This window comes from Osmerus mordax, chromosome 20 (genome assembly GCF_038355195.1).
Source record: "Osmerus mordax isolate fOsmMor3 chromosome 20, fOsmMor3.pri, whole genome shotgun sequence".
NCBI lineage: Eukaryota > Metazoa > Chordata > Actinopteri > Osmeriformes > Osmeridae > Osmerus > Osmerus mordax.
The window spans coordinates 1,794,211-1,819,758 of record NC_090069.1 but is presented as its reverse complement, the minus strand read 5'-3'; the positions used below and the strand labels follow the sequence as shown (position 1 = coordinate 1,819,758).

At 43.1% G+C, this 25,548-nt stretch overlaps 5 protein-coding genes across 5 annotated transcripts; 4 read left to right on the top strand and 1 right to left on the bottom strand.

The window, feature by feature from the left end:
• Positions 1–227: 227 nt before the first annotated feature.
• Positions 228–3,524, top strand: LOC136964040 (tyrosine-protein phosphatase non-receptor type 11-like). Its single transcript, XM_067257920.1, has 5 exons — positions 228–330; positions 544–662; positions 747–847; positions 981–3,120; positions 3,178–3,524. Exons 1-3 carry the CDS (start codon positions 241–243, stop codon positions 814–816), a joined length of 279 nt encoding a protein of 92 aa, XP_067114021.1. The 5' UTR covers positions 228–240; the 3' UTR covers positions 817–847; positions 981–3,120; positions 3,178–3,524.
• Positions 3,525–4,913: 1,389 nt separating this feature from the next.
• LOC136964526 (cytochrome P450 2D15-like) lies at positions 4,914–8,205 on the top strand. Its single transcript, XM_067258685.1, has 9 exons — positions 4,914–5,080; positions 5,604–5,766; positions 6,124–6,276; positions 6,374–6,534; positions 6,637–6,810; positions 6,989–7,127; positions 7,282–7,469; positions 7,612–7,753; positions 8,000–8,205. Exons 1-9 carry the CDS (start codon positions 4,916–4,918, stop codon positions 8,203–8,205), a joined length of 1,491 nt encoding a protein of 496 aa, XP_067114786.1. The 5' UTR covers positions 4,914–4,915.
• A 4,161-nt stretch (positions 8,206–12,366) lies between these two features.
• stard4 (StAR related lipid transfer domain containing 4) lies at positions 12,367–14,152 on the top strand. The gene is made up of 6 exons (XM_067258429.1): positions 12,367–12,569; positions 12,774–12,885; positions 12,980–13,029; positions 13,153–13,279; positions 13,403–13,517; positions 13,642–14,152. Exons 2-6 carry the CDS (start codon positions 12,781–12,783, stop codon positions 13,872–13,874), a joined length of 630 nt encoding a protein of 209 aa, XP_067114530.1. The 5' UTR covers positions 12,367–12,569; positions 12,774–12,780; the 3' UTR covers positions 13,875–14,152.
• A 1,667-nt stretch (positions 14,153–15,819) lies between these two features.
• On the top strand, positions 15,820–17,565 carry LOC136964039 (tubulin alpha chain, testis-specific). Its single transcript, XM_067257919.1, has 5 exons — positions 15,820–15,955; positions 16,170–16,318; positions 16,421–16,573; positions 16,658–17,185; positions 17,272–17,565. Exons 1-5 carry the CDS (start codon positions 15,835–15,837, stop codon positions 17,563–17,565), a joined length of 1,245 nt encoding a protein of 414 aa, XP_067114020.1. The 5' UTR covers positions 15,820–15,834.
• Positions 17,566–18,854: 1,289 nt separating this feature from the next.
• On the bottom strand, positions 18,855–21,818 carry LOC136964258 (vacuolar protein sorting-associated protein 37B-like). Its single transcript, XM_067258290.1, has 4 exons — positions 21,638–21,818; positions 20,375–20,546; positions 19,815–19,897; positions 18,855–19,595 (listed from the first exon to the last, which is right to left on the bottom strand). Exons 1-4 carry the CDS (start codon positions 21,749–21,751, stop codon positions 19,197–19,199), a joined length of 768 nt encoding a protein of 255 aa, XP_067114391.1. The 5' UTR covers positions 21,752–21,818; the 3' UTR covers positions 18,855–19,196.
• Positions 21,819–25,548: the final 3,730 nt, after the last annotated feature.

Below are 25,548 nucleotides of genomic sequence, written 5' to 3'. Positions count from 1 at the left end.
GGGGCCAGGAGAAGCCTTTATTAAAAGCTCTGCGTGTGTGTGTGTACTGTGTGTGTGTGTACTAGGGAGTCAGGTGGCTGAGCGGTGAGGGAATCGGGCTAGTAATCCGAAGGTTGCCAGTTCGATTCCCGGTCATGCCAACTGATGTTGTGTCCTTGGGCAAGGCACTTCACCCTACTTGCCTCGGGGAGAATGTACTTACTGTAAGTCGCTCTGGATAATCGATCTCAGCGCTCTGGGATGGTGCAGACTGAGGCACAGTATCGGTTCATCTACATGGCCGTGCAGCACTACATAGAAACACTGCAGCGTCGCATCGAGGAGGAACAGGTGTGTGTGTGTCTGTGTGTGTGTGTGTGTGTGTGTGTGTGTGTGCGCACACGCTCATGTGCGTTTACTTCAAGAATTACATAATTGTTAACCAGGTGGGTCCATTGAAAACCTATTCTCATTTCCAGTGACAACCTGTGGTGGTTCAAAGTCATTCTTTTTTGATTGGATTTCTTTTCTCCCTCTCCCCAACCGGCCGTGTCCGGACCACAGAAGAGTAAGATTAAGGGGCGTGAGTACACCAACATTAAGTACTCTCTGTCTGACCTGACCGCTGGAGACCAGAGCCCTCTGCCCCCCTGCACCCCTCTCCCCACGCCCACCTGCACAGAGTGAGTACCCTCACACACACACGCACACACACACCATAAAGCTGTGACGGAGGAGTCTGATGTGTGCGTGTGTGTGTTCTGTAGGATGAGGGAGGACTCTTCTAGAGTGTACGAGAATGTGGGATTGATGCAGCAGCAGAAAAGCTTCAGATGAGATTCGACCCCTTATGCTGTCCCAGTTCCAGGTGAGCATATGGAAGGAGCTGTTATCTAGTAGTCTCTCTCCCTTTCTATCTCTCCCTTTCTCTCTCTGTTTTTCTTTTACTTTTTCTCTCTCCTTTCTCTTTCGTTTATGCTTGTTTTGTCTCCCCTCTGCAGGAACCAGAACGAGTTTGTTTGCAAGCTGCACCTTGACTCCTGAGACGTCGTCATGACGACGACACGGAACGATAGACAACATGAAAACAACATGAGAGCGATCAGTGACCAGCGAGGAGTTCACCTCTCCTCATCCCCCTCCCCCGGTTCCTCCTCCTCCTCCTTCCCTTCCTCATCCTCCTCCTCCTTCCCTTCCTCATCCTCCTGTTCCTCCTGCCTCTTCCTCCTCCTTCCTCATCCTCCTGTTCCTCCTGCCTCTTCCTCCTCCTTCCTCATCCTCCTGTTCCTCCTGCCTCTTCCTCCTCCTTCCTCATCCTCCTGTTCCTCCTGCCTCTTCCTCCTCCTTCCTCATCCTCCTGTTTCTCCTGCCTCTTCCTCCTCCTTCCTCATCCTCCTGTTCCTCCTGCCTCTTCCTCCTCCCCCTCCTCTTCCACCCCCAGCCCTTTCATACTTCATAGTGAAGTGTCGCTCCCTAGATTTAAACCACTGTGACCATGACGGGAGCCTCAGAATCCCTGACGACCCCCCCCCCCACACACACACCGTGGCTTGGGTTCAGATTCCTCTCAGACCCACCTGACAAGGGCTGCAGCCAGCGAGCACTCTCCTCAGAGGGAAAACCCCCCTGCTACCCTTCCAGCATCCATATTCATCTCCTTTTCCATTATTATTCTATATTTTTTGTGCCAATGCATCGTCTGTGTGTTTGTATTAACCAAAGGAAAGAAACTTATATGCTGTTTGTGGGGGATAATGAGATTATTGAGAGCTTCCTCAGAGCTGTGAAAAGGCCTTTGCCAAAAACATCCAACCTCTCAGCCAATCAGCAGTCGTCTTTTGTGGAAGGGGAAGAAGGGGACCATGTGTGCAGAGTTAAAGGGACTCGCCCCATCCTTATATGGAGTCTGGTTTTCACTGTTATGCATTGTATTCTGTTACTGAATGAAGAATTCTGGGTATTGTATCGAGGAGTTTATTTGTTTGTTTGTTTGTATCTTAATTGTTAACTTCTAATAGACAGCCCTCCTCGTACAGGACTTGTTTGTCGAGTGTCACAAGAACTGCCTAGCTAGCAGATTAACTATTCAGGCTGCGTGGGTATTGTTTTCTTTCAGTTTTCTTACAGATTTCTTTGGGATTTTGACAGCGTTTTTGGTTGGGCTCTAGACGTTTCCATTCCCAAGCTCATTCACAGTGCCCGTAACTAGGCAGTGGCATGGCAGGTACTGCTGCAGCCTTGAGCGTTCTGTATTGCCACGGCAGCAAGATGCAAGTTTCCCCGTTTTGCCTGGTAGGGTGTGAATGGAATTTTCCGTGGAGGTAGGCTGATTCATTTGACAATTTAAGTCCATCTCCTGTGTGTCAAAGTAATTATGGAGCTATTAAAAGTTTCAGGGGACATTTAGTTGTTTGTGACCATCAGCCTAACAGGCATTAAAACTCTGGCTTGGCTATCAAAACTTTTAGATATTATTTTTTTTATTGCATTATGAGACTTATGTTTTGGTGTTCTTTTTTTGTGTTCATTTTAATATCTTGTGTGTACTTTCGAAGCACCACATGAACTTAATTTTCAGTCACTTTTTCTAGAAGCAAACGCATTGAACTTCAGCAACTTAAGTGTTCCTCTTCATAGTTGTCATAGAAACAACAGGCCATGTATGGGTTGGCTGGACTTGCTTTGAGAGTCTGACCAGTCAAGAATTTGTGTTCACACACACACACACACCATATGTATATATGTGTGTGCTCAAACAGAGACTGGATAAACTAAAAATGCTTGATTCTACAGTATCTATGTGTTTTGCAGCTACAGTGTAATTCCTTGTCACACTAAACCACATAACTCTTTGTTGTCCACAAGAAAGAAAGTTCTTAGGCTTTGGCGACAGTATTCCTGAAAAGGTGATGCCTTTGATTAAATATAGAATATTAGCAAGTGCTTTACGAAGACAGTAAGAATCTATTCACTTCATTTCAAATGTGTTTTTTCATACACTTCCCTCCCCAGCTCGACACATCACTGTTTAAAGGCCTTTGAATCACTGCAGTCTTTTTCAGGAGTATCCCAGGTCTCTCTTCAGGCATCTAGGTTACCACAGGTCTCCTAGGTTACCACAGGTCTCCTAGGTTACCACAGGTCTTCTAGGTTACCACAGGTCTCCTAGGTTACCACAGGTCTCCTAGGTTACCACAGATCTCCTTCCAAGGTCTACATGTCTGATGTAGGAACAGAGATCAGTGTCTCACCACAGAATGTCACTAGAGAGAAAAATGCCAGACTGACCTTACATCAGTGCTAAACAACAATGTTCTTGGCAACTAGGCTCTTAAGCCAGTGTATTCTGGTGTTACCTGGCTGTATGACAACAGTGTTATTTGCCTAGTTTAATGTTTTTTCATGGGCGTAGAGACCATGTGTTGATTTGTGGGATCCTCAAGTATCTAGTGTACTGTATGTTGTGTGTCTGTTTATTGTATTGTAGGTGAGTTGTCATTGGAAGGTGTGTGTGTGTGTGTGTGTGTGTGTGTGTGTGTGTGTGTGTGTATGTGTGTGTGTGTATGTATGTATGTGTGTGTGTGTGTGTGTGTGTGTGTGTGTGTGTGTGTGTGTGTGTGTGTGTGTGTGTGTGTGTGTGTGTGTGTGTGTGTGTGTGTGTGTGTGTGTGTGTGTGTGTGTGTGTGTGTGTGTGTGTGTGTGTGTGTGTGTGTGTGTGTGTGTGTGTGTGTGTGTGTGTGTGTGTGTGTGTGTGTGTGTGTGTGTGTGTGTGTGTGTGTGTGTGTGTGTGTGTGTGTGTGTGTGTGTGTGTGTGTGTGTGTGTGTGTGTGTGTGTGTGTGTGTGTGTGTGTGTGTGTGTGTGTGTGTGTGTGTGTGTGTGTGTGTGTGTGTGTGTGTGTGTGTGTGTGTGTGTGTGTGTTTCTGCTGCCTGCCTGTGAATGCTCAGTCTTCACTTAAATGTTTCTTCTCTGATCATGAAAGTGCTTTCAAAATTCTCGTCTGTTTCTATCACGTAACCAATTTACATGCATAGATGTGCCTCTTATGCATATGCCTGTGTACGTGTTAGCTCTACTATAGGAAGAAATCGCTTTTTGTTTCATCTCCTCTCAAGGACTAAAATACAGTACTTTAATGTGAATACTGTCATCCTAAACATCCTGAACAAAAAATGAAAAATGTTGATCGCAATGCAAACAAACTCTATTTTTTAACTTGTATATTGTACATGAATATCTTGTAGAAGAGAATGTACTAAACATATCTACATGCCAATAAGATATACTGTATGTGTGTATTCCAATAGCTCTCCTGAAAAAAAGTGAGGGCTCCATCAAAGGCTTAAACGGTTTATTGTATTGTATGACTTTCAATGCAGGTAACCATGGTAACTTCCTTGATAACAATAAATGGCAAGCTCACGCCTCATTGCATTGTTTTTGTGATTTTTCAGTTCTGTTTTTCCGGTACGTTCTGTTTCAGGAGATACTATTGGACTACTGAGCTATTCATAGCATGCTCTGACACTATTAATCAGTTTTCCACATTTCACCCAACAAGGGGCCACATTCACATAGCTCCTGCCTCTGCAACCCTTAAGGCCTGCCTCTGCTGTTGTGCAACCATCTATCCTCTTGTTAACCTGCTCCAAGGTTCAGCTGGTCACAAAGCCTGACTTCAGATCAGCAACCCCCTCGACTATAGTCGAGGGGGTTGGTGGAGATGAACAGTAAAACTGACCTCAAACCAGATCCTAACAAGGGATAACTTCCTGTTGGAGGAGAGTCGACCGAAGGCTGGAATGAACACAGGCCGTGTCACAATTCTCTCAACGTCTGGACGGCCTGTTGGGGAGTTAAGAGCCAGATGGTCAGAAACAATCCCAGTGTTTTTTCGTTTTATGTCTGATTCTAGGTTGGGGGAAGTTAAGCTCATCATGTTGGTAACTATTTTTCTTCTGTGTTCCGGATCCCTCTTCCTCGCCCTGCTTCTGCTGACCCCGCGGAGACCCAAAAACTTCCCTCCGGGTCCTCAACCGGTCCCCGTTTTCGGGAACGTGCTGCAGCTGAGCATGGCCAATCCCATGAGAGACCTGGACGAGGTACTGTGAAGCGTTCATGACTTAACCCTTGTGTTATCTTTGGGTCATTGACCCATCAGTCATTGTAACCCACTGTCGTATTGCGACAACTTTACCGCTTACAAAAACAAAGTGAAGCATTTTCTTTTAACAGTTGGGCTGTCTCAGACCCCCCACATTGCGAAGATCAAAATAATTTATATTTTATTTGTTTTTGTATTGGGTAAAATTGGGTAAACACAACGATGGTTCGTTATGAACCTTTGGGTCATACGACCCGAAGATAACACAAGGGTTAAGAAAAGTCCGGAGGATTAGCTGGTACTGTGGAATGTTCACAAGGTCAGAATTAACCATGTAGATTCACCACGAAAACCTGCATTACATCTGTCCAGGGCAGATTCTGAGGTTTGTGTGTCAAAGACGGTTGCGTTTGTGTCATAGTTGTTTGAAAGACATTTAACCGTTTGATTATTAGCGATTGGTTCTCAAATCGTCAGTGACACCAGGTTTTAAAGCGAGATAACATGGTTGTTTGTGGCAGTTGTCCAGGCGCTATGGAGATGTTTACAGCCTGTACCTGGGGTGGAGGCCCACCGTGATGCTCCACGGTCTGCAGGCGGTCAGAGAGGCTCTGGTGACCAGGGCGGTGGACTTCGCTGGTCGACCGCAGGGCATGATGATCAACCATGTCACTGAAAACAAAGGTAGGAGGATTATGTGAGCAACGCATGGTAGCTGCATTTAGTCTCACTGTAACAGTAGGGCTGGAGTGTTGAACAATACTTCAGCTCAGACTCAGTGTAGATTACATGAGATTAACTCTTTCAAAGATTTTGTCTCAAACACATTTTAAGACTTCAGACAGTAGTGATTGAGACACAAACGACTGGATACAACACTTAAATATGAATAATTAAACACACACCGAACATACCTAAACACCCAAATGAAGCATTACTGAAACATTAGTAAACACCAAAAGAAAAAACATGAGTGAATGCAGTCCTGTGCCTGACCCCGCCCCCCCCGCCCATCCCCCCGCCTGTCCCCCGCTGCTCCAGGCCTGATCATGGGGAACTATGGGGCGGTGTGGAGGGAACACAGGCGCTTCGCTCTGACCACCATGAGGAACTTTGGTCTGGGGAAGAAGTCCATGGAGGAGAGGATCCTGGAGGAGGCCGCTCACCTCTCTGCCCGTCTGGAGGAGACCCTCGGTGAGAGCATCTGGATTGAGTTACTCTGTACAGGTTTGAAAGTTCAACCAATGATCTACTGGGCATCGGTAACTTGTTTCTGTCTGAAACGTGTCAGGCGAGCCCGTGGATCCTCTCAGTCTGGTCCACAGTGCTGCGTCCAACATTATCTGCTCCGTGCTGTTCGGTCAGCGTTATGATTACGGAGACAAAGTCCTCTCCTTCATCATCAACAGCTTCAAGGAAAACGCACAGATTGCCAATGGGCCATGGGCTGCTGTAAGTCACCACACCTTTCCCTGTTTTGCAATTGCCCCCCGCCCCCCCCCAAAAAAGTATAGAATGGTATAAAATAATCCACTTATTTCCTTCTTGATGCAGATCTATGACACGTTTCCCTTGCTGAGAAGGCTGCCTCTGCCCTTCCAGAAGGTCTTCAAGAACTACAGAGAACTGAAGAGACACACCATGGTCATGGTGGACCAGCACCGACTCACACGCACAGCTGGCCAGCCCCGGGATGTCATTGACTGCTACCTCGATGAGATGGAAAAGGTTTGTTGCTCATAATAGTTCAGGTCTCAAAAAGACCACCACGACATTAACTCTACTGATGTACAAACAAGTTAACATAACTCAACACATAAAACAGGAATTGATTTTTCATTTAAATGGTTAGTATGAGATCCCATACTTCCTCTTCCCTTTAAAGCCTTGTCTGTGTCTTTCTCAGAGAGACCCTGAGAGCTGTGTTCTGGATGAGGAGAGACTGGTCATGCTGTTACTGGACCTGCACTTTGCTGGGACAGACACCAGCTCCAACACCATACTCACTGCCATACTATACCTGGCCACACACACACACATACAGGGTGGGTTGCTATCTTGGCGCCATCTTGCTCGACCTACACACACAAACACCCACGTATGTACACCACACACACACACACACACACACACACACACACACACACAGTGTCACAGTACCTTTGTCAGAATGATTCTCTCTTCCCTGTCCAACTCCAGCGCAGTGTCAGAGAGAGATAGACAGTGTCCTGGGGGATAGGGCGAGCGTCTCGTTTGAGGATAGGCACAGAATGCCCTTCGTGATGGCCTCCATCCACGATGTACAACGTCTGGCTAACATTGCCCCTCTCGGGGTGTTCCACGCCACAACCAGAGCCACCAAGCTCAAGGGCTATGATATCCCAGAGGTAGACACAAGCATTTTTCAAAAGCTCTATTTTCAGCTGCTATCCTTTTCAACTTCCTCATTTCATATTTTTTTGGGGGTTGCACTTTCTCTCTATCTATCTCCCTCTCTCTTTCTGTCCCTCTCACTCCCTCTCTCTTTAGGGCACGCTGGTCATCACCAACCTCACCTCTGTGCTCTTCGAGAGCAGCCAATGGGAGCGGCCGAAGGACTTTCACCCCGCCCACTTCCTCGGAGAAGACGGTCGATTCACAAAACCTGATGCCTTCCTGGCATTTTCCGCAGGTGAAACTGGCAGACTGTGTCAAGTATGCTGAACACACCTTTACTATATTTGTCACAGTACTACTGTACTGTACTGTTGACAGCATGCAGACAAGGATTGGGGAACACATCAACGTACAAAGCAGAGACACACTGATCATGTTTTCTTGACGGTCGTTGAAGTGCCTTCAGTATACTGGTACTGAATATGTCTGGTAATGTGCCAATGTAAACACAGTAATGTGATGCCATTCTCTGTACGCCCAGGGCCACGAGTGTGTCTGGGAGAGCTGTTGGCCCGCATGGAGCTCTTCCTCATCCTCGTCACTCTGTTACGTCACTTCCTGTTCCTGTGGCCGGAGGATGCAGGGAACCCTGATCTCACTCCTGTGTTTGGAGGCATCCAGTCACCTCAGCCCTTCAGAGTAGCTGTTAGACTGAGAGCATCCAGTCACCTCAGCCCTTCAGAGTAGCTGTTAGACTGAGAGCATCCAGTCACCTCAGCCCTTCAGAGTAGCTGTTAGACTGAGAGCATCCAGTCACCTTAGCCCTTCAGAGTAGCTGTTAGACTGAGAGCATCCAGTCACCTCAGCCCTTCAGAGTAGCTGTTAGACTGAGAGCATCCAGTCACCTCAGCCCTTCAGAGTAGCTGTTAGACTGAGAGCATCCAGTCACCTTAGCCCTTCAGAGTAGCTGTTAGACTGAGAGCATCCAGTCACCTCAGCCCTTCAGAGTAGCTGTTAGACTGAGAGCATCCAGTCACCTCAGCCCTTCAGAGTAGCTGTTAGACTGAGAGCATCCAGTCACCTCAGCCCTTCAGAGTAGCTGTTAGACTGAGAGCATCCAGTCACCTTAGCCCTTCAGAGTAGCTGTTAGACTGAGAGCAAACGGGGGTCCTGATGACTTTGAAATCTGTTTCTCTGAAACATTACAGTGTATAGAACACTAAAGTTATTAATGTGGGGATAACATATTATAGTGTATGAACCCTGGTTGTTGTGTATTTCCCATGAATTACTATTTTGTGTCTTAGTATTGTCAAATTGTATTTGTTATAATTAGGTCAACTATCTTGTATGATTAAGTACTCAATGCACTGTATATCTGTACAAGCTCAAGGACAGCCACAAGAGGGCCACCACAACAGAAAGTTTGATTGAATGAAACTGTACTTTTGTTGTTGATTAGAGTATGTAAGTGGTGATATTTTCTCTGTGTGGAGAACAGTATCTTACTCTTGTGATTAGTTCTACAAATTAGCAACTCATTTATACAATAATTACTATTTAGAAGTAGGGCCGACTTTAATAGTTTACTATTACAAAAAGGTCTAAAACAACATTGAACTTTTCTGAGATACTGTCTCATTTTGAAATCGATGCTGTCACCTGAATGATATTCCATGTCCTTCTCGTCTTATGATACCGATGACGCGCGCTGCAACCTTTATGTCAAAATAGTGGAGGTGCCACCAGCAAAACTCACCTGAAGGCGGAGTCTAGACAGTTCACATGTGAACACTAACAAGCTTTCTCTCCTGGACTTAGCTCCGATTGACTCAAAAGAAATTCCTCATTCAAACACATTCTCATTTAAAAACATGGTAAGTGTATTATTTACAGACCTTTCTCTTGGTGTTTCAATTAATTTTCATGTAACCTTGAAGTAGTGTCAAGTTCTTCCTCTTCAGAGAACAGATTGGAGTTTCTCTTTCGATTGAGGTTGTCACTGTTTGTACATTAAACAGGAGGCCTACATCTAACGCGCCAACAATTTCTTAACATTTGATTTAGCCTATAGGCTACTTCTTATAATGTAGTCTATACAATTTGTATGTTTATACATATGTTTATGTGAAATGTAGGCTATAAATCATTAATAGATAGCTACTGTACAATGTACTGTACAATGTCCCTATATAAACTTGATTGATCATCACAATCATTGACTGAACATTATAAAATGTGCAAAGCTTAATGGATGGAAGGTTATGTAGGCCTAGGTCCTCACGTTGTACCCTGTCAAATTAAAACAATGTCGGTGTTTTGCTGATGTTGCTGTTTCAGTCCGCGAACAACCGCTTGCGGCAAACACAGGAGGACGCAGAAGAGGTGAAAGACATAATGTTGGAGAACATGCATAAGACGGAAGAGCGCTCCGATAAGCTAGAGGAGTTGGATGAAAGGGCGCAGGATCTGGAAGCGAGGGTGACACCTTTCATTTTCACTCATTGCCGTTAACACAACTTTTACCCATGAAACAGTTTTTTTTTTTTACTTTATGTGCTTGTGTTGACGTTTGTGTCCACAGAGTAAGACCTTTCATAAGAAGTCAGTGATGGTCAAGAAGCAGTCCAAAATGGAGAACATGAAAGCCAAATGGAAGCTCATTGCTGTCGTGGTCGGCCTGGCTGTGATCATTATAGTTGTGGTCATTATTATGGGGGTCACGAAATCAACAACTGACGTTCCGCACGAAAAAGTCGGCAACTCAACTCCAGGGCCTGGGGGGAACAACTAGAGATGAAATACGGTTTGAGTTTAAACAAACAGTTCTGATAATATAGAATGGTTCTATGATAGAGAATAGTGAGACGTTTTGGGCACTGAAGAAATAATCACACTGGACTTTAAATGTGGGTATAGGCTACTGTTTCACTTTCTCACAGTCAGGACACTGGAGCTGGAGGGAAATCATTGTAAGCCAGGGTATTCATAAGCCTACATGTTAAAGTAGCTAATTGCTATGCCATCAGTGAGAATGATGATGTAAAACGACCATGTGGCTATAGGGTCTTTGGTTGTTAAGCTTGTAAGCGTTGGGTGTGTATATAGGCTTCTACTGCAATTTCTGGTGTAACAAGTATAAAATGTAACAATAAAATGTTACCACATATGCTATAGGCAGAGGATTGGAATAGCCAATTTAACTTCAGAACTGTGGAGTGTTCGCTATGTTTCAATAACTTCACTGCGGATAATTACAGTTTTTTTTATTCGCTTTGGTACTATTTTCACAAGTATGTGGTAAAACCTCACAACTGTTAGTACAAAACTCAAAGCAGATCATCAAAAAGTCTGAGAGAACTGCAGAAATAAAATGTGTTTTTGTACGAACATATAAATTAACCACACATGATGAATACTCGTTATTGCTAATTGATTTCGGATTGGGGTAACCACAATTGGTCATTAGATATACGTAAAAGTGGGGGCGTAAACACTGGCAATTTCTTTCAACATAGCAGGATAGACAGCAAGGAATAGGAAGAGCTCGTGGACAAGGGATCCGTCAGAGAGGTGGGCATGAGAGAGGTCAACAGAGAGGTCAGAGGGGTGGGCATGGGCACCAACAGAGAGGTCAGAGAGGTGGGCATGGGCACCGTCAGAGAGGTGGGCATGGGGCCTCTAAATGTTATGTTTTGTTCTCATTTAGTTACATAATAGAAAGTATACCTATGTTACAATTATATCTGAAAAATAGTAAAAACTACATAATTTGCCCAAATGATTGTAGACGATGTCTTCATTGATCCTTCACTTGATTACACATAGGATGGATATTTTGGAAATTATTATTTATGATGTAAATGTGAGTAATGTAAGTGTATTGCCTAATGTGAAACTGTGTAATCTGTCTTTTACATAGTACTGGAACATATTAATTTCAGCACTTCTAAGGCCGATTTGAAACATGTATCTTGCATTGTTTGCTGTTGGATGAACTGATTGTTAAAAGTACTAAACTGAAAGAAGATCATACTGTTGTGTTTCGGTGATTAAACCAAATGTTCCCATTACATAGCCTATTACAATAATCTTGTGTTTGAAACAATGATTATGTGGACTGGAAACATGTGCAACTGACTGAAAGCATTCCATCAGGTTTTGAAAGAATGACTAGCTGCGTTACAAGTGTGATCAGTTTGGATTTTTGTACTAAGAGTTTTGAAAATGTACACCTTACTTGTGAAAATAGTACCAAAGCGAATAAAAAAAACTGTAGTAGGTTGTGTTGGTAACCTATAAGGTAGCCTACCAAAAGTAACGCAAACGGCCCAGTCATGAGGATTAGGCCTAGCTTTGAATAATTAGACTGTTTCTCATAGGCTATGTAGACGTAACCTTTTAAGTGGTTAGCTATTTATTCCAGGGTGAATCGTGAGTTTGTGAGAAACGAGTTGGCTGACATTCCAAATAAAAAGTTCAATAATCAATGATGGCAGTCTGTTTTGTCGTTGTGATTCATGTGTTCGTATTATAATATCCCATATATATTTTGTTGAGCGTGTTGTATTAACCCTGCAAATAGGCCTACCCTCTGATTAAGTCTGTATTGGAACCATTAGCAAATGCAAAAACAGAACGTTCATTATGACACTATGTCACTCATGCAGATTATAATATAAGCAAAGTCAACATGTTACACAAAATCACACGCACACGCACTCACTCCTCCCATGGTTCGTTATGCCGTTAGTGTGCTGACCAATTGGAGCACTGGTGAAACATAATGAATGAGAAACAACGCTCCTGATTGGACGGGATGAACTGGAGTAGAAAACCATTTGCGATATTTGCGTCAGGCGCTTCTAACAGCCTCACACATAGTGTATCATTCATTGATATAATTAAGCATGAAGGACCATTAGTATATATTTACGTGACCTTTGGTCGACAGCACTTCGGCTATTATTCTTTCAATTCGTAGGATTTCATGTGTGATCGAGTTCCTCTTCGAGTTCCACGCAGCTCTTATAGGACCACTATCAACCTCATTTAAATACTACATTCGCTGACAATGAAAAAATAAGCCTGCTATTAGTAGTTGCTTGATCGTAAGTATATTTTACACGTTATTCCGTATCTATGGATTGAGGCATGTGTTTGTAGGCTACATGTTTTAAAGCCCTTTCTACTTTGAGTTAAACAACGTCGGAAGCCAGTGCTAGCCAATTTCAGATCTGAAAGAAATGGTCAAATACAGTTTGATAACCTAACGTTTAATTGTGTCAAATAACGATTTTTTCCCCTTCCCTTAGATCAAACATGGTTAGCTTAGAAGACCCCATTGCTTTGACGTCAAGCCTAAAAAATACTCTGCTCTCTTATCACAATCTAAAGGATCATGAATGGAGGATAAGCAAAAAATCAGTAAGTAAATTGAATGAATACGCGTTTCTTTTCATAAATTGTAATTGTCTGGATTGAATTAGTATCGACTAGACTATACTGTTGTATTTCATAGAAAGATGTCATAGTATGGAGAAAGCCATCAGAAGAGTTCCATGGTTTCCTGTAAGTGACACACCGTTCTATAATCTATTTGTCTCCTCTCAAACGAGATGACAGTCTCTTATAAACCCACCTTTTAATGTAGGCTAGTCCTGTTCATGAGTTTTTTTAAACATTCTATTTCAGGTATAAAGCCCAGGGTTTTGTTGAAGATAATCCTTACAGAATAATGGATTATATTCGTCCTGGACCATATAGACTAGACTGGGACAGTTTGATGACATCCATGGACATTGTTAAAACAATCGATAAGGTCTCATCAACTTAACTATTTCCTTAATTCAATTGTTAAATAATTGTCACCCACCCCTCACATATGTATTATTGTTTTGAATGCCAACTGTCAATGTTTTAATGCCAAAGTATCTGTTTGCAGGGCTGTTGTGTGATGAGATACTCAACTGCAGGGCAGTTGTGGAACATTATCGCACCTAGAGAGTTCATTGATTTCTCGTACACCACAGATTTCCAGGATGGCCTTCTGTCTTGTGGTGGGTTAGTCTACAAACAGACCAATCGTATTAACACATCTTTCATATCTCAAAGTAATCTATAGGCCCATACGTCTTTCTATCGTGGACTTTATTGAATGACGGCTCATGTGTCTTCATACAGGAGTCAGTGTGGATCATGAAGAGAAGCATCCGAGTTTTGTCCGGGGCTTTAACCACCCCTGCGGCTGGTTCTGCATCCCCTCCGACGAGGAGAACAGCCCTCACAACAGCCTCCTGACAGGCTACATTCAGACAGACCTGAGGGGTATGATCCCCCAGTCAGCCGTGGACACAGCCATGGCCAGCACTCTGGTTAGCTTCTACTCTGACCTGCGACAAGCTCTAAAAGCCTGACCACCGAAACCTGGTCGGATCGATGAATTCTGTCGATCGGTTCAGATGGGTCAATCACACAAACACACTGCAGGGTTCTCAGTGAGTTGTTCTGATGTAGGCAGCAGTCCCAGTTTAGATAATAATTGATATTGTGTATCTGAGCATCAGGGCTGGACTTTGGAGTTGTTTCTAGTTTTACATTTAGTCATTTAGCAGACACTCTTATCCAGAGCGACTTACAGTAAGTAAGTACAGGGACATTCCCCCCGAGGCAAGTAGGGTGAAGTGCCTTGCCCAAGGACACAACGTCAGTTTGCATGACCGGGAATCAAACTGGCAACCTTCGGATTACTAGCCCGCTTCCCTCACCGCTCAGCCACCTGACTCCCCAGTTTTATTGTGTAAGTGTTCCCACATCTATTTACTGTTCTTATGTAATTTTGTGACGACGATAAATAATTTACTAGGGGAAAGATCCTCATGGACCTGCTGAGCGTGCAGTTATTTTACATTTGTGCAAGATAGGCTACTGTATGAGAATGCTTAGTCGACTTGAATCATGGTCATGTTTGACAGCAGGTACTAATGAATAATCAGTTGTGACCAGCTGTATGCAACAAATATGGGCATTTCTGAGGTCTTTGATGCTGGAATGTTGTACAGTGCAAGCTCAGTAAATATATCATAATAAACTATATACTTACGTTATTTTCATGAATGAGGATTTTTTTTTTTATTACTCCCAGCTGCAGATATTAGAAATAATGACAAGCCTTTTCTCTCTTATTTATTTTATGCTTTACACTGAATTTTCCCCAGTTTGAGTGCAAATCAATGTTGATGCTTTCTTCTGGTGTTGTACTCATATGACATATGAAAAATGTATATTAAAGTTTTATGTATAAGCAGAGAATGTCTAATATAGATATATATATAAACAGACTCTGGAATTTGTCTTCGCGTCACTGCTTCATTCTCTGATGTCCTGTGCTAAGGGTGCTGTCTTGCAAAGTATTTGCAAATTCCCACAGGAATTTAAATTGTAAATAATTAGGTAAAAATACACCATTCAACATATTTTTATTCATTATTTTATTTGTCATTCAAATGATATATTCTCTTTTTATTTATTTCATGTTGTATATATTTAGTCGTTAAAATTCCTCCATGAGCTAGAAGAGGTCAAATAAATTCTGCCCATCGATCTGCAAATAATGGGTCCTGATTTTTCCTACTGTTGTCTGTTGCGAGAGATAACTTACTTGAAAAATGCAAGTTTGAAAAATAACAAGTCGCTGCTTATTTTGTCCAATCACACAACTTGAGCGTAAATACCACAGTTGATGTAAACATTTTGAAATCGTGTCATAAACCAATGACCATGGAATAAATAGTGATTGACAGGTGTCTCCATAACGTATAGCCAATTAACATACAAAGGGGAGGGTCCACCTTTAAACTTGCTATTTAAACAGGAATGCGTATCTTTTCAAAGATTTTGGCAGTTAACCGTTGCAAGTAACAGCGCCAAGGCAGTCATTTAGCCCCTTAAAGTTAGCTAAGTAGTTAACAGAAACGTTATTTTCTTTCTCATTACTTACATTTTTGTATTGAAATTTAATCAAAATGGTAAGTCATAATGGGGAAGATTTGGAACACTTTTTGATAATATAACCAAAGGTAGCTAAGATTACTGTAGCTAGCTAGAGCTAGCTAGCTTGCTAGAGCTATCAATTTATTGGTTGCGTTCACTCTCATTAGGTCAAAGGACTTCAACTAAAAGCAAAAACGAGTCAAATACAAAAAGGTTAAGTCAACATGGTAACCAATGCACATTGCGGACTAAATACTATTTTTTTTATTATTGTCCATCTAGCGTGAGTGCATTTCCATTCACGTCGGCCAGGCCGGAGTCCAGATCGGAAACGCTTGCTGGGAGCTCTACTGTTTGGAGCATGGTATCCAGCCAGATGGCCAAATGCCCAGCGACAAGACAATCGGTGGAGGAGATGATTCCTTTAACACCTTCTTCAGCGAAACCGGAGCAGGGAAACATGTTCCCCGTGCTGTATTTGTGGACCTCGAACCAACGGTTGTTGGTATGGTCATTGCTGCTCTTCCTACAGATCACATCGCCAACATATTTTAACAAACCTAGAGCTAGCTACAATCAACCACGTTTGCTAGCCAGGAAAGTGGCCTACCACGCTACCAGGGAAATGGCTCTATTTTGGCCAATTTAGCTAAGACGGTTATACTACAACTAACATAAGGCGCCTAGTACAAATTATTAATTTCTTGATTTATAAACAGATGAGGTCCGCACGGGGACTTACAGACAGTTGTTCCACCCCGAGCAGCTAATAACGGGCAAGGAGGATGCCGCGAACAATTACGCGCGTGGCCACTACACCATCGGCAAAGAGATCGTTGATCTGGTGCTGGACCGAGTCCGCAAACTGGTAAGTAACGGTCTAATCAACGGATCGACAGTGTGCTTGAATAAATCAAAATCACATTTGCCAAGTTATTAATTTGATTTTATTGCTGGTTCATGTCTCCAGTCGGACCAGTGCACGGGGCTGCAGGGGTTTCTGATCTTTCACAGCTTCGGTGGAGGAACTGGCTCTGGCTTTGCCTCTCTGCTGATGGAGCGGCTGTCTGTAGACTACGGCAAGAAATCCAAGCTGGAGTTTGCCATTTACCCTGCACCTCAGGTATGATGGTAGTCTTGAGTTTGTGTTGTATTTTCTTTAGCAATACCATGTTTGTGGACACATTGTGATAATATGTGATTTAAGGTTTCCACAGCTGTTGTGGAGCCCTATAACTCGATCCTGACCACCCACACCACCCTGGAGCACTCAGACTGTGCCTTCATGGTGGACAACGAGGCCATCTATGACATCTGCCGCCGTAATCTGGACATCGAGCGACCCACCTATACAAACTTGAATCGCCTGATTGGACAGATCGTCTCCTCCATCACTGCCTCTCTGCGTTTCGATGGGGCTCTGAACGTGGACCTGACTGAGTTCCAGACCAACCTGGTGCCCTACCCCCGCATCCACTTCCCCCTGGTGACCTACGCCCCGGTCATCTCTGCAGAGAAGGCCTACCACGAGCAGCTGTCGGTGGCAGAGATCACCAACGCCTGCTTCGAGCCTGCCAACCAGATGGTAAAGTGTGACCCCCGCCACGGGAAGTACATGGCCTGCTGCATGCTGTACCGTGGCGACGTGGTTCCCAAGGACGTCAACGCTGCCATCGCCACCATCAAGACCAAACGCACCATCCAGTTTGTAGACTGGTGTCCCACCGGCTTCAAGGTAGCTTAAACACTTTCCACTCTGAACTAGAACACACCTACACGCTTCAGATTGAAAATATTCCTCATCTGTGGTCTGGTTTGCAGGTGGGCATCAACTACCAGCCCCCCACCGTGGTTCCTGGAGGAGACCTGGCCAAGGTGCAGAGAGCCGTGTGCATGCTGAGCAACACCACCGCCATCGCTGAGGCCTGGGCCAGGCTGGACCACAAGTTCGACCTGATGTACGCCAAGCGTGCCTTTGTGCACTGGTACGTGGGCGAGGGCATGGAGGAGGGGGAGTTCTCTGAGGCCAGAGAGGATCTGGCAGCCCTGGAGAAGGACTACGAGGAAGTGGGGGTGGACTCTGTCGAGGGAGAGGCTGAGGAAGGAGAAGAGTAAACATGGCTGATTTGGTTTTTAAATGTCTTGGTTTTTACTAGCAGTTCAATAAAGTTGTTTTCTTGCATGTCTCCGTGTTGTGGTTTTTGCAGAAGGTTGTCTGCATTTCCTTCCTCTTGAATGTTGGTCTTCATTACTTTTACAGCAAGACAGTATTGCCACGTCTACATGCTAGGAACAGGAACTGCACATCAGTATTTTAAGAAAATAATTTTATTGGTTAGGATAGAAAGACAGGGTGTCAAGTTATGACAATGCTATAATATGGCAATAGTACCTAGAGTTGTACTGGATGAAAGCACCAGAAGTATGCAAGTTGTCTTTTTTTCCTAGAAATGTCATAAACCTTAACTTTAAAGTCTCTCTTAAATTGGGTAGTGTCAAATCAAATTCTAATCACATCCTATAAATTGTTACAGGCCTGAGAAAAAAATGCATACCTATACCTTATCGCAACATGAGTATAAGAGAGCTAACCACGAGTATAGCAAAACAGGCTACCTTTTAAGAGGGTAGAGAAGGATTTTACTAATCCAGTAAATGCAGATTCTACTAATCCAGATAAATAGCACCCATAGATTAATTAAATTAGACTGACGTGATAGACCTATAATGTAGTTTGGCATGTTTTAAAATGCATACACAGAATTGAGTTTGCGCTTGTCCTGTCATTTAGCACATTTGAGTATTCCGTTAAATCGATTTGCATAAAAATCTTCATAACCAGTCTGACCATATTGCAGAACTGCAAAAAACACTCAAATTAACAAGGTTTAGCACGTCTTATGGTGTCTTCCTCTGAGAAGCGCAGAAAGGGCGCTGGGCGCTTCATTGCCTGTTGACTGCTAGCTAGATCTAGCAAATTAGCAATAGCGCCATTTCCCCAGACCGCATACGCTTTCCTTCGAACTGGAAACCCGCTATATTGGTTCTTCAGTCTTACTGAACTGTAAACAACTTCGATATATCCTTGTATGGTCACCGTCAAATTCCGACTTGGTGCCGTTTAAAACGGTGTTAAGCGAGTTAGCCGTATTGATTTTAGTTGACTACATTCAGCTTTAACCTGCCGGATCCTTTAGGAAGAATATGGTCTTGGGAGTTGCAGGTCCTCATTACCACACTGGATTCAGCAAGAAACCTCACTGTCAGTCACAGACACAAATATACTACATCTAAACATACAAGGGCCGGGTTTCCCAGATTCGTTAAGAAGCTCTGAACGCTAACAGCTTCTTAGGAGCGTTCTAGAGCGTTCTTAGAACGCTCCTAAGAAGCTGTTAGCGTTCAGAGCTTCTTAACGAATCTGGGAAACCCGGCCAAGATCTGTAGCACCCACCTGTTACCCACACAGTCCTGCAAGTTACCACCAGTTACCTTATGTACATTATAAAGGAGACAGCATTGGGTGTTCCTGTATAAATAGTCTCCAGAAAGCATACATACAAAATTGTGAACCCCTCGTTCACAATACAGATAAATTAGGTTAGAGTGAGTTCTCAGGGCACCTCTCAGCTTAGATATCCATGTATTTTGACGCCAGCAAGGAATCTATGGGTCGAAGCCTCATCCTGTGTCTTCTAAGTAGAAAGTTAGTCACCGTTCCCTGAATCCCCCCCCCCCCCCCCTCCTCATTGCATTATGAAGCCAGTTCGGGGGGGCAGGCGGACAGACGGGGAGGGATGCTGTGAGACTGCTGGGGTGTAGGGCTGCTGCATGTAAGGATAGCCTGTGGAAGCCAGGCCGGGGAAGAGGTGAGGTGGGTGTGGAGCAGCCTGTGTGTAGAGGGGTGAAGGCGAGCCGTTGATGTAGGCAGATGGAGAGGTGGGAAGGTCCGGAGGTCGGGTGGACAGCGATGGGATGTTGGTGGAGGTGCTGGTCTGGGGGAGTCGGTTGAGGCCTTTCAGCACATGCTCTCTGAGTTTGTCGATTTTGACCCGGCGGAGGTGGGCTAGATAGCGCCTCCTCTGGTAATCTTCGATAAAGCAGTCCAGAGAGACATCTCCGTCCAGGAAGGCGTCTGCCATGTTCTGTGGAAAAAAAACAGATGAGATTCCATAAAAACATGACGTCACAGTGCAGTAGATTTGTTTTCAAAATGTGGGTGGAGCACATTTTATCGATAACTGAGGATTAAATATAACTTTCTTAATAAAATATGTGTGTGTGTGTGTGGGGGGGGGGGGGTAGCGAGTGTAGATCAGGCAGTTTGTGTGTATGCATGATGTATCGCCAATCATGTGAATCACCTCAGTCTCTTCCTCAATCTTGGCTCCTTCCGCCTGCAGCAATGCCAGATGTATGTCCAGAGAACTGTTTCCTGAGTTGTGGTCTATGACAAACAGACAAACTGAATACCAAAACAACACTCCACAACATCCATAAATCAATGAAAGTAACATGAAGAAGCAGTTACCGTATTTCTTCGATTAAACGCCGCCCTCAAATAAACGCCGCCCTCAAATAAACGCTGCACCAAAAATGAACATTGTGTAATAAATGCCACCACGTTTAATCGAAGAAATACAATATATCGACCAGATTGCTTGACTGGTGAAAAACAAACAAAGGACAGGTTCCATCTGCCTTCAGCGTCAGATATCAGCAAACCAACACAGGCATCCTCATTACCGCAAAGAACCAGCAAAACCAGTTCAGCCTACAAAGGTTCTTTCCAATGACCCACAAGAGTACGAGACCGATAATATCTCTACAGTCACGGATCTATACATGAGCCTATTCAAGGTGTCCCCTTTTATGGACTTGATCCAAGTGTGGATTTCCTCATTCCTTTCTCCGGATGGTTTACCTAGTGTGGACTTGCGTAGATGGTAGTTGTCGTAGAGGTCCTGTAGGTGGCGGTAGAGTTTGGTCAGGTGGTTCTTCTGATTCTCCAGACTGGGCTGCAGGTGTAGGTTCTGTTCTGCTAGACTCCTGTTACTGGCCAGAGTGACCTCCTTCACCTGCTGAACTTGTAGCATCTACCTCACATCAATGGGAGAGACAGGGAGGGTTAAAAAGCATGAAGAAAGCAAGTGTTTTGTCATGTCCTATAGACATTACATTACATTTAGTCATTTAGCAGACGCTCTTATCCAGAGCGACTTACAGTAAGTACCGGGACATACCCCCCGAGGCAAGTAGGGGGTCATTTTGCACGGACGGGAATCGAACTGGCAACCTTCTGATTACTAGCCCGCTTCCCTAACCGCTCAGCCACCTGACTCCCTGACAACATATAGACAACATTGATATTGACATTGTAAAAGCTTGGTTAAAAAAAACCCAAGATGCAGTGTTCCCAGGAGAGCCATAACAATATACGTTGTTGGCAAAATCACAATGTATAGTTACATTTATTCATTTATTCATAAATGTAGTTTCATAAAATTGCTTGTGAAGCAATGTGTGTTGGTGAGCTCTTGGTTTTTCTCGTGGCAGAGATAACTGATGGTGAGTAAACATTCTTATCTGAGAAATCTATCCTGGGCAAACAGAATAGAGCACATTCAGTGTGACCCTACTGAACTCCCCAGTGGGCCAGTAATGAGCTGTGGTCAAGGTTAAACACCTAACCACAAGACCCGACCGGTCAGAGCCACGATGAGGTAAACAAGAAATCGTTAACTGCTGTGATTAGGCTATTCATTCTTGATCGGGGAAAAACTGTTGACTTTATGAAATATAAACAATGGTTGACATGACACCAAAGCGTCTTTGTTATCAGTAGACTGCATTGCAATGAACTATGCTGTGAGTGTGTGCAGCTAATCTGACAGAGGCGTTCTTGCTCGTTTGACAGCAGCAGATTAACTAGACTAACCATAATTTGGGACATCCTTCAATATATAGCAAACTCGCCACTGCACTTTGCGTGTTAGTGAGTTATACTACAGCGAAATTAAGACATCATTGCTGTTGAACTTTAGCTAAGATTTAAGTCATTTGTAAGACAGCAATACTGTGATGTAGCAAGCTAGTATAATTAGTTACGCAAGCCATGTCGCTGGATAGCACAGTATGCTAAACTTAGTAGCTTGCCAAATGATTTAGTCCACACAATAGAGCTTACCTCATCCATTTCTTTCACGATACTGTTAAGCTTCTCGTCATCCTCAAGCAATTCGTTTAACTGTGTCATAGAAAGAGAACGAAATTTTTCGTTGAATTCGGCCATTTCTCCCATGATAATTTTATTTGTAGGTTTTCTTGTAGCTAGCTATTTGCAGTAGCTACACAGACAGAAGTACCTAGCAAGGGGGCACCAAACCCGGAAGTAAAGAGCGTTATTTTACATATCGGTGCATTCTGATGATGGCGTCTCTATCCTCAGACAGAAACCACGGATGTTTATTTAACCCTTGTGTTATCTTCGGGTCATTCTGACCCATTAGTCATTGTGACCCACCGTCGTATTGCGACATATTTACCACATACAAAAACAAAGTGAAGCCTTTTCTTTTAACCGTTGGGCTGTCTCAGACCCCCCACATTGCAAAGGTTAAAATAATTTATTTTATTTTATTTTTTGTATTGGGTAAAATTGGGTAAACACAACAATGGTTCGTTATGAACCTTTGGGTCATGTGACCCGAAGGCATCACAAGGGTTAATACATTTTTTTTTTTTTATCTTTCTTTTTTATTTGCAGATTCATATTACAATAGAAAAGTACAAACATTGGAGAACAAATACCAAGAACAGGACACAATTATAATTTATTTAAAATATTTTTTATTGGAGATTTTTGAAGTGATGATAATACTTAACGTAAATCGGAGGCAAATACTTTACAGTGTTTGGACTTAAAGTATCTTGCTTTATGAATGTGGAGCAACCACGGATGTTCATGATGCAGAAAAAAAGTTTGTACTTATGGGTTGAGGTTGTATTGAGACACAAACCAGTCACAAACATGAGCTTCACACATCCACACAGGCAACCTTTTTTCAATGCTATTTTATTACTTTACAAGGATTTGCGTTTCTTTACAATCAGAAGTATTTACTCTCAATCAACATCGCACATTGAGCAGTCAAAGCACACACATTCACAAAGGCTTAGAGTGTATACAACAAAATACCTACTTAACTTTCTACTAAATGCAATAAACAACAATAAATGTTATATTTAATATTACAATGCAGGAAACATTTTGTATTAAGCTACGTAGTGTTAAGAAATGTATGTAGAATTAAAAGCTACATTTTTGGTTGTTTCTCTTTCTTTCATCGTTCTTTTTACAAACCAGATCTAAACAAAGTATGAAGTGTATCTGTCCTTTCACGGAATCTAAAGGTACATTAAAGGTATATTAAATGGCAATTGTCTTACATAAATATGGTTGAGACCTGATTTTATAGACAAACTTGTTATATGTTCAGACCTTGTTAAGCTGTTGACTTTGTCTCACTGCACATGCTGGTGAATCAGAATCAGGTGATGTCATTGTGGACTTCATAATCATTTTTCAGTATGCCTGCCACTGTACGCAAGGGTCATCGATTTGAACACAGGTAAATGTATCTAAACATGGGGTTCGACGATGGGATTTCCCTGTCCATTTAGGCTACAATACAGTTTCACTTCCCAGTTCCTGCAGCTGAGAATGAGATCTGCGGTATGTGTTGCTATGAGCATTTGACCTTTGGTACTGGTCACTAGGGTAATAGCTAATCCTGGGGGAGAGGGTTTGACCCCAGGGGTAAAGGTCAGACTCGTTGTCTGAATCCATCTGGATGTTGACCTGGGGCACAGGTGGGCGTGGTGGCAAGTGCTGTGAGGGTCGAGTATCTCCGGGGGAAACGCTCACCTGGGAGTGAGCAGGTGAGGGGGGGCAGGATATCTTCAGGTGCAGAGTGATTCTGAGGAACAGTGTTGGAACAGCCCAGGTTACACCTGCGTCTCTTTACTGAGCATGCGTGCACACATGCACGTGCGCGCACACACACACACACGGATACTCGCACGGACAAAAAGCACAACCAAGTTCAGACACAGTGGACTGCAAGGAAACAGGACACAGCAGGAGAGCAGGTAAGAACGTACAAAAGGAAAGACAGGTTGAATGGAAAAGTTTAGTGAAAGACAGAAAGGGAAAGATACAGGAATTAGGACATGTGATCATGAGGTGAATTACTTCATTGCTTGTGTTGTGAAAAACAAAAATAGATCTCATTATTAGTAAAAATCGTTTTTATTAACAAATATAAATGCTATAATTCTTCTATTTATAATTTTTTTTTATACGAATTATTTTCTAAATTAGCACTATTATCTGATATTATTTATTTTACTGTATTACTAGAAACAATTGTTTTCAAAGAAATAAATCAACATCTATTATTTATAAAATGTAGTCATGTCAAAATTAAGACTGTATTGTTGAATTCAAGTTCTTATTTTGCCACAAAAATTACTTCATCAAACGTTCTAAATCATCCTCCTTGAACAGCAATGCAAGAGCATGTACAAATTGTTTGCGATAAACAGGACATCACCTCGCAACATAAAAGGAAAAACAAGTTTGCACAAATACATGCACATGCAAACTATTGATGTGTGAAGAAGCACACACACGTGCACACATCTTCCACTGAGTGGAGGGTGGGATACTGGAGCGCTAGGGTAGAGGACGCAGGAACAGGCGGAGACGGTGGATGGAAAGGGGGGCTGTGACACTATACAACGAGACGAAGTTTCAAACGAAAGCGTTAGAATGTAACGCAACATGTACACGCACAAAAACGCTTTGGCCCCTTGAAAAAGAAACAACCAAAATCACTACATTTTCATGTTAAACTGTCAGATGACTCTCCGTCATCTGACAAATGTCTAATGTTTCGTTTTCACGGACAGACTTCAATGAACACCGTGACATGACGTCACCCACCCACAGACACCAGTGACAGGAACAGAGAGAGGCAGTGGGAGTTACAAAATACCCTACTGGCTTTTCTCCAGATAAACCAACGCAGGATGATTCGAAAACATCCTCATAATATCCTATATGCGTAATGCATTCAAAAGCGTTCCACCCCTGCCGTTCTCGTGACCACTGCTCTCTGTGGGATGATAGACTTCACGCTTAACAACACTTAACACACAACAAGATATAGAGGCCAGGCCTCATCAGAAGTCATAAATGTATATGAACGATGTATACGATAGAATTCACCCACGTTTAGTGAAGGAATAACTAAATCCATAGATCTGCATCAGTAGTTGAGCTAGTCTCTCTCCACCACTACATTCGGGTTAATAAGTACAACATAAATTGACAATTGTCAAACAAACAAAAACTTGGTTTGAGTGGCTTTGCTTTCCGCTGCATGCGGAGGGGAAGTGATAGAGCACCAATGGCTGGACTCACTGCCGAGGTGTACCTGGGAAATCCATCCAATCACGTTGGCAGAAAATCTCTCTTCAGTCCTTGTTGATTTATGTTTATAATCTATAATTTAAGGTTGTTAGGAGGGCCTTACACTCTATGTTAAAGAATAAATATGTACATCTTTCTGGTGTTTCTGGTATTTACATAATTGTATGGAAGGTCCTTTGCTGGGCAGTATGTTAATGTCATGTGTCATGACAGATAGGCTACGGTTAAGAACAAGACATATGTACAAAGTGATTGACTAAAGGCGATACTTCATAAAACAACTACCTCTACATCTTACAACGTTACTGCATTACTTACTTATTTTACTGTTCGTAAAACATTTCCATGATACCGTGAATAGCCAGCGATCTCACTAGTTCTACGTGGCATTTTCACATCTAGACATTAAATGCATGCTAAAAACAATGCCAAGAGATCCTACTGGTTAGCCGATGAGGGTAATACCTGGAAGCTACGATGCGATCTATAAACGAAACTACCGTGATAAAACATTGAGACACACCAAGAGGCCTGGGCCTTAATCTGGGGGTGGTGATTCTGTACAGGAGTGCATGTGCGTTTGTGTATCTGAGTGTGAAGAT

Excerpts from the sequence above, each read along its gene's own strand:
- LOC136964040 (XM_067257920.1), top strand. The coding sequence starts at position 241 with ATGGTGCAGACTGAGGCACAGTATCGGTTCATCTACATGGCCGTGCAG. Across the intron at positions 331-543 it reads GTCGCATCGAGGAGGAACAG|AAGAGTAAGATTAAGGGGCG; the intron begins GTGTGTGTGTGT and ends TCCGGACCACAG. Across the intron at positions 663-746 it reads CCCACGCCCACCTGCACAGA|GATGAGGGAGGACTCTTCTA; the intron begins GTGAGTACCCTC and ends TGTGTTCTGTAG.
- LOC136964526 (XM_067258685.1), top strand. The coding sequence starts at position 4,916 with ATGTTGGTAACTATTTTTCTTCTGTGTTCCGGATCCCTCTTCCTCGCC. Across the intron at positions 6,535-6,636 it reads CCAATGGGCCATGGGCTGCT|ATCTATGACACGTTTCCCTT; the intron begins GTAAGTCACCAC and ends TTCTTGATGCAG. Across the intron at positions 6,811-6,988 it reads ACCTCGATGAGATGGAAAAG|AGAGACCCTGAGAGCTGTGT; the intron begins GTTTGTTGCTCA and ends TGTCTTTCTCAG.
- stard4 (XM_067258429.1), top strand. The coding sequence starts at position 12,781 with ATGGTTAGCTTAGAAGACCCCATTGCTTTGACGTCAAGCCTAAAAAAT. Across the intron at positions 13,030-13,152 it reads GAAGAGTTCCATGGTTTCCT|GTATAAAGCCCAGGGTTTTG; the intron begins GTAAGTGACACA and ends ATTCTATTTCAG. Across the intron at positions 13,280-13,402 it reads TTGTTAAAACAATCGATAAG|GGCTGTTGTGTGATGAGATA; the intron begins GTCTCATCAACT and ends ATCTGTTTGCAG.
- LOC136964039 (XM_067257919.1), top strand. The coding sequence starts at position 15,835 with ATGCCCAGCGACAAGACAATCGGTGGAGGAGATGATTCCTTTAACACC. Across the intron at positions 16,319-16,420 it reads TGGACCGAGTCCGCAAACTG|TCGGACCAGTGCACGGGGCT; the intron begins GTAAGTAACGGT and ends TCATGTCTCCAG. Across the intron at positions 16,574-16,657 it reads CCATTTACCCTGCACCTCAG|GTTTCCACAGCTGTTGTGGA; the intron begins GTATGATGGTAG and ends ATGTGATTTAAG.
- LOC136964258 (XM_067258290.1), bottom strand. The coding sequence starts at position 21,751 with ATGGGAGAAATGGCCGAATTCAACGAAAAATTTCGTTCTCTTTCTATG. Across the intron at positions 20,547-21,637 it reads TCGTGAAAGAAATGGATGAG|ATGCTACAAGTTCAGCAGGT; the intron begins GTAAGCTCTATT and ends GATGTGAGGTAG. Across the intron at positions 19,898-20,374 it reads TCTACGCAAGTCCACACTAG|ACCACAACTCAGGAAACAGT; the intron begins GTAAACCATCCG and ends TGTTTGTCATAG.